Source organism: Stylophora pistillata, chromosome 4 (genome assembly GCF_964205215.1).
Source record: "Stylophora pistillata chromosome 4, jaStyPist1.2, whole genome shotgun sequence".
Taxonomy (NCBI): Eukaryota; Metazoa; Cnidaria; class Anthozoa; order Scleractinia; family Pocilloporidae; genus Stylophora; species Stylophora pistillata.
Genome location: NC_142522.1, coordinates 25,402,954 through 25,410,453, shown reverse-complemented (window position 1 = coordinate 25,410,453; position 7,500 = coordinate 25,402,954). Strand labels below are relative to the sequence as shown.

At 38.7% G+C, this 7,500-nt stretch overlaps 2 protein-coding genes and 1 long non-coding RNA gene across 3 annotated transcripts in view; 1 reads left to right on the top strand and 2 right to left on the bottom strand.

Annotated features, from left to right (window-relative positions):
• LOC148733021 (CUB and sushi domain-containing protein 1-like) overlaps positions 1–1,784 on the bottom strand; it is a 32,079-nt gene extending 30,295 nt beyond the window's left edge. Inside the window, exon 1 of the mRNA XM_088756713.1 lies at positions 1,644–1,784. Within this exon, the coding sequence (XP_088612839.1) occupies positions 1,644–1,704 (61 nt within the window). The 5' untranslated portion in view covers positions 1,705–1,784. The remainder of the gene's footprint in view (positions 1–1,643) is intronic.
• LOC148733020 (uncharacterized) lies at positions 1,200–3,035 on the top strand. Its single transcript, XR_015999944.1, has 3 exons — positions 1,200–1,542; positions 1,649–1,836; positions 2,389–3,035. It is a non-coding gene; the product is annotated as an uncharacterized LOC148733020 (long non-coding RNA).
• Positions 3,036–4,013: 978 nt separating this feature from the next.
• The window catches only part of LOC148733018 (uncharacterized), a 14,216-nt gene continuing 10,729 nt past the window's right edge, over positions 4,014–7,500 (bottom strand). Inside the window, exon 14 of the mRNA XM_088757945.1 lies at positions 4,014–5,082. Coding sequence (XP_088614071.1) covers positions 4,694–5,082 — 389 coding nt within the window. The 3' untranslated portion in view covers positions 4,014–4,693. The remainder of the gene's footprint in view (positions 5,083–7,500) is intronic.

Below are 7,500 nucleotides of genomic sequence, written 5' to 3'. Positions count from 1 at the left end.
CAGTACAAAAATAAACGGCCACCATACATCAGAAAACTTCAAAGCTACAGTAACGCTTCAAAACGAAAGCGCGAATCACCTATAAAGACACAAGGGTCTATTACAAGAGAACATCGATAAATACCGCCTTGCTCTATACTTCAATTTAATTATTCTCTGATATACCCTCACTGAACAATTCAACAAATACTTCTCATCATGTTTTGTAACTTTATTTACTCTTACCCTCTTCGAATTAAGCTTACAAATATTCTTTGTAACTCTTCTAACCTTCACATAACGAGGTAGCCAAGAGGATTCCGGTATGCTTGGACGAATACGCACATAAAACAAATTCCTTCAGTTTTCTGCCCTTTCTTCTGAGACGTTTCAGAGTAGCTTCTGGTATTCTACTCGGTTCTCGATCACGCCTAAATACACGGTTTTGTTTACATGTAAACATAATATGACATAACTCATTTGATATAGCAGATTTCGCTTGATATTTCTCGATAAAAGGTTCACTCGTAAAGGATCGCTCGTAAATTGATCTGTCGTAAAGTTCGCGAAACGACCCGTTCCCAAATCCCCCCACAACTTTTAGTGCACTTCTACCGCGATCGGTGTGTGTCTTTGTATATACATTGGGCGTAATAGCCATCGATTTCGGGTACATCAAGCAAGGAATTGTCCACCAAGGCAACCATTTGCTTTCTTGCATTAAACCATGCACTCATGGTTCATTGTACGCATGCGCTGTAGTGGAACTGCGTTTCATGACTGAACGACAGAAAAAAAAAAACAAACAAACTCAGCCGAATTTATACCTCGGGTGTTGCTTTCGGAAAGCCCGAGTAAAAATGTGTTAACTCCATGGGTCAACTCCATGGTCACAGCCTTTTCCTTTAATCGGGCAGACTTTTAGAAATAAAAGCAACAACGCAGAAAAAAGTCGGAGATCTGCCTCTTAATTACCTATCCGATTACAAAATGCTCACGGATGACACATGTTACGATCAGACTCTTTCGGTTTGAGATGAACTCGCTGTCTAGTTCCGGCCCCAGCGCAAAAGGAATTTATTGCCCTTAGCATGCGGGAAAGGTCACTTCTTCTTCAGCTAGAGACACCGATGCAAAAGCTTGTTTACGCCATTGCAATGGTTATTACTGGTTACTTCTTTAAAATTTCATATGATATAATTACGTTATTCTAAGCACTCATCATATGTCACGCTCACGAATGTGATAACATTCCATACAGAAAACAATAATATAAAGCACGGTTCATTTCATCATGGAAAACCCCGAGCCCGCTTCTTTCATTTGGTGCAGTGGTCAATAATAGGGAGCTGTGATGAACATTGGTCGACATTGACAAAGTATCAGCAACTCCAGCAGAATTCAGTGGCATGCATCCTTGCGTAATTACTCAAGTTTCAGAAATTTCAGGTTATGGGATAACCTTTCAATTTGAGACTATTGTGTAGTTTATTGTTCGACTTTAGCGCTAACTGATGCTTATTAGGCATAACATATGGAGGGTTGTTTTTCTTCAGATCTCCGGTAAGGACCTTTGAACGTGTGCTCAATCAACGGTTTATCAATAGTACCTCTGTTAAAACTTGGTATGACTGATACTGTCGAAGTTAATTTTTTGTACTCACCGTAGGTGACGATCATAAATGAGAATACAAAGGACGCTGAAACCAGCCCTACACGTTTCATAAGGAAGCCTGTCAAATCTAACCTCCTCGGTATATGAGTTGCTCAGAGATAAGGATGTGGAAAGACACGTTTGCAGCTTTTTAGATGCAATGCAATACAACTTCCTTTAGCATTGCAATTTAACATAAGAAGGTAAATGTCAAAGGGGCAGTATCTCCAGCAGCGTTTGGTGTCACGGATACTTAAATAAGTCTTCTATATTATTTAATTACATGCGCCGTGTTGTTTACCTTTATCACTGAATAAAAGGAAGCGAATCAAACAAGCGATTCGGTCAGGCAGCCACTTCCTGCAACGACTTCTCTTTCCGGGAAGCTAACAAGAAGCAAACTGGTTGATTTAGTTTCCCAGCTCGCACTCTCATTATTAAACTTTTTTAATTAAAAAAAAAAAATGGATGGTAACAGTTGAATAAATCTAATGACCTCAATGATGAATTAAATTTCTGGAGTTTTTTTTTTTTTTTAATTAAAACAAACTTAGTGACTTTATAACTGTCTATCTACATCGGGTTCTGGGTAAATTTTTTAAAAAAATGAGTTGTCTCAGTTATCTTTTTCTTTTCTTCATTTTGGTATCACACCATCCACAAACAATGAATTTGCAGTCGACCTGCGCACAGCTGCCGTGACTGATATCAGGGACTTACCTATATACTAAATTCACTACTACTGTTTTTCTCAGCGCTCTTTGGAATGAAACGGATCAGATCTAAGCCACATGAGGATGTGGGGTGGGGGTGGGGGTGGGGGTGGGGGAGAATGAGGAGGATGAAGTCAACGACAACCACAAGGAGGACAACAGGGATTGGGAAACAACTGAACGAAGAAAAGATCTAAGAATCTTCTTTTTTTTTTTTTGATAACTTTATTGATGTTATTTAATTCTAACATATTGTGTATATATTATGTACATATTCAAAAGTAAATTATGAAGAACTCAAAGTTGAGAAAGATAAACTTAATGATAAAAAAAGCTATAAATGAGTTTTTGCAAGGAAATTATATTTACATGCTAGTGTAACCTACGTTATAGGCAGCATTCTGATAGTTATACACAAGAAAAACCAAAGGCTGTCCGGGCGTACTGTATGTGATTTTGGTCGTAAGGTCATTAAGAACCCTCAGAAGAAATTCTTTAGTAATACAACATTATTTCTCCTGACAACGAACCAACTGACAAGGAAACGTCTCCGATTTGTTACAGGAAAATGTTTACCAGCCACTAGACAGGTGTCCCTCGCTATATATTATATTAAATACAAATCAGATCAAAGGTAACTATTTGTTTCTCTTTGTTTTTTCCTTTTTTTTTTTGTTTGTTTTGTCTATTCAGGCCCCTAATGCAGAGTTTTTAGCATGGTGAGCAAGTAAAACATGACATTTGCAATAAAGGGAAGGGGGAAACTGAACTCTGATTTCATTTACTTTCGTAAATCTTGTAAGGAGTTTATTGGAGAAAATAGGCTTTGGTTAAGTCTCTTGTTCCCATTGCAAGTATGATAATGTTAACTCCAATGTTTAAACACAGCCGGGCAGAAATCCAACTTTCGCCGTTTGGTTCACAAGTTATACTTTATTTCGCTAATAACTGTAAGAGCCAGTGCCTTAAATCTAAACATAAAAATTGCCAACATGGTTATTAGACACTGCACTTTGAAAAAAATGGCTTTTTTACAGTGAAAGGTTTGAACCCAGGAGTAACATTTGATCGTGAACTGCAGGTGAAACTTCCTTTCTAGGGCTGTTATTAGTACTTCATTGTGGTAATGACTGACAATCTCAGCTGAATTTATCACTTTAGTGGAAAATGGCCTTTGTTTGCTTATTTACCGTGCGTTTGCGTTGGACTAAAGCCTGCACGTAAATTCTATCTAGTAGGAAGATAGGAATTTTGGCCCCTTTTTATTTCCCTTCCTCTCGCACGGAAAAATCGTTGGATAAATTGAAAACAGCGCTGTGTTCCTTTCAATTAATTTTTCCAAAAGCCGCGATAAATGGATTTTTCTTGATCGTATTACAGTTGGTACATCTCTTCATTCTCTCGGTGACATATCTTGTTGGTAAGATTTAAGTTTGACGAGTGTTTTGGTTTCGCTTACCAAAACAATTTTGTGAGATAATTTTTTGAATGAGTCATTCTAAGGGCATTTTCTTGAAGTATGCTTCTGAAATCAAAAACGGAGTACCCCCTTTCCTTAACCACCTTTCCTGATGTAGAGCTCCCTAAAATTGAAGGAGAGGGCGCGCACTTCGACCAATTTCTAGAAACCCATGGCAACCTAGTTGACGAAGGGTCACAAAGCTCGTAATTTTTTTTACTTTATTTATGCCATTGAAGCGATTTTGTTACCCTCATCTTGATTATCTTTCGACTTCGCCGTATCCTTCTCCTGTTATTGTCGCGTTTACTGGTCTGAAATTGCTGTAACAGAGACCGCAAGAGAAATGTTTATTACCTGTTATATAATCTAGGGCCTATATCGGAAATATCTTTTGGACATTTTACCGAGAACGCAGTAAGAATTTCTCGCTATATGCTGAATTGCTATTACGATGTTGAAACTTTTTAAGTTACTGATCTTAATACTTTTTAACCGAAACCTACAACGCTGCAGGTTATTTATTTACCTATTTATTTCCCACCTTACATTAATTCTTTCGTCACGAGAATTGCTTCAGTCTTGAAGGTTTTATTTTGCACAAGGTTGAGCAACAAAAATGGCAACGTTTAAATGAGCAAGTTTCTGTCTAATTAGAAAGTAAAGGAAAGGTGAAGACACTTTATCTAACTCTTAATAAAATTCTAATTCAATCTTGATTTTAAGTAAAAAGCTATTCAGAAAAAAAAATATATTGTAAAACTACTTTATTTCGATACATTTCAACCGCAACTTACACAGGCTAATGGTTTTTTTGATAATTTTTTTCCAAGAAGGAAACACTATCTTTTCTCTTCGCAGAATTTTAACAGTCCATTATTGTTACATTTACTTCACGTCAAAACAAAAGCGTGGACGAGAAACTAAGCGTACTCTTTCCAGGGGAACCCACTTTTCTTCACCATCGTCAAACTTTATTAATACAGAAGTTGTTGAAGAGCGTGTAGCATGACCAGTTCGATACCACCCTAAGCTACGATCATTGAACTGATTGGCTATTACTGGCGAGTTAGGTAATACGTCCCCTATCGATGGCACTTTATCTATGATGAGCACTTGATCAGTCCTGAGGTAACTGCGCGTTCGCCCTTTATAAACAAGTAATGCGAACTCTACATGTGTCGAGTTTATTCTTGTGATCATAGCTTTCCAGTAGTTGCTTGCACCCAAGTTCACGGCCCAAAATCCCCAAAATATTGCTCCAACCTGGACACATACTAAGAAACAAGAGTTGACTATCAATAAGAAAACTTGGGAAAAAAAGCATGTTACTACGAATTTGAACATAAATACTCTATTGATAATCTCATGTTCATTTAATCTGCTCAACCTATTTACAGGAACCGTGGACACTGACAGCTTTCTAAAAAGAGACAACTGATCTATTGGATTTAAATTAAATTAAATTAAATTAAATTAAATTAAAGGGGGTAGGGCTATAATGTAACTTGGCCCCCGTTAACCCTTTAAACTTTTTAAACCCCAAGAATGAAAATAACCAGGGAAGCTAACATCTCTGAATGGTACAACAACAACTTGATCTGTTACAAGGAAACTTTTCAAAGTATCAGGTGATGAGTTTGGGTCCGACGAATTGTGAAAAGGATATACACATCGTGATTGGCGACGCTGAGATCGATCAAAAGTCAGAGATGACGCTCTTAGGAGTTACCTTAGACGACCCACTAACATACTCGAGCCATATAAGCAAGGTTTGCAAGAAAGCGTCCTGTCAAACAAGTGTCCTTTTGAGATTACGTAATCTTATTCCGACATCTGCCAAACTACACATACTCAAATTCGCCATGATACCTCACCTCACATATTGTCAGACTGTCTGGCATTTTTGTCGTGCTTCTGATGCAAGAAAATTAGAAGGAATTCAAGAACGAGCGTTACGCGCTGTCTACTGTGATAATGCATCATCGTATGAAGAACTCCTGCATAGAGCGAGCCTGCCTACACTATACACGCGAAGACTACAGGACATAACAATTATGATGTTTAAGAGCGTGTCTCTATAATTTCCGACCACTCGAAATTAGTTAAAAAATAAATCTTGCCTTAAACTTTGCATGTGGATAAGGAAACCATTGTCTATCATCGGAACAAAAGTGCTTTCCCTCAGATATCAAAATTTTTTTTATTTTTGAACAATTTTCCGCACATAGGTCGAATCGTAAAATTGACATCATTTGTGTACACAAAAAGAGCAATCTTTATTAGGATCTCACGCTGTCAAAAATGACTCAATACGAGAGATATTCTGGAATACAACAATTTAATATATCAAATTTCCAAGTGTGATCACAAAGGTAGAGTATCTTGATAAATGTACAGACTGTCGTCACGTCAAATATGCCACTACTTCACTAAGCCGAAAAAGGGTACTTTTGAAATTGTGATTTCTTCGTACTGGGACAAAACTAGATATCAGGAGTTGCACACGCTCAACAACCGTGCAATTTTCTCCATTGAACTGGGCTAAGCAGTTTTATACCATTACCAGTTTGAAGACAAATAAAGACAGAGCAAAGCAAGAGTACCTACTGTTTGGCAGTTGTTCAGAATTTCTATTTGCCGAACTAAATGTCATTAATCTTGACATCTTGCAGATTTATTTGGATGAAGAACATGAAATAAAATCAACCGAGTGCGAATGTCCAAGAGGCGCGTTGAAATGCAGTCACGCAGCACCCCTCTTTATTCACGGTATTTACAACCTGAGCCGAACCGACGTCGAATGCCAGTGGCGGAAACGAAAGTCCAATACATCGCTTTCAACTCAAGCGGTCACAGAAATGTTCCCCGCACCTAAAAAGTATTCTGCTCTGTCGAGAAAGCCGACACAAGCTGACCGTTCCGCGTTGTACGAAGACCTGAAGGAATATGGGCGGTTTACAGGGCTCTGCTGCCTAATCAGCCCTGAGCGACCTGTTGCTAACCAGCTCCCTTTTCCGACCATAGAAGAAATTATTTTCTCTGACGAGTTTCTTCAAGCCACTGGGCGTCAACAGCAACAGGACTGTTTGGTTCGCCTTTCCAGATTACAAGAAACGGACATTTTAAGGGTTAGCGAATTAACTGCTGGCCTGCGAGACAACCCGGCCTGGTTATTGGCGAGAAGGGGCCGCCTTACAGCCAGTAACTTCGGCTCTGTCCTGAAGGCGAAGAGACTCACTCCTTCACTTGTTAAACATCTTCTCGGGGAGTACTACCTATCAAGGGTAAAGGCAGTGCAATGGGGAGTAAATAAAGAGGAGGAAGCCGTCAAAGCATTCACCCTCAAAACAGGATTAGCAGTGAAAGAAACTGGAATCTGGTTTTATTCATCTGGAATACTTTGTGCATCTCCAGATGGTATTACTGATGAGGAAACTGTTCTTGAGGTGAAGTGTCCGTACACGGAACGGAACCTAACAATAGTAGAGGCAGTGGTGTCAGCAACATTTTTCCCTGAAAAATGTAGAAGTCGACAGGGCTACGCCTTGAAAAAAGACTATGTTCGCTGGCATCAGGTCCAGGGAGAAATGTATTTCTCAAGTAGGAGGTTTTGTTATTTTGTGGTATGGACTACAAAGGATATAGCTATTGTAAAAATAGAAAGAGATGAAAAATGGGTGGCAAACATTCCT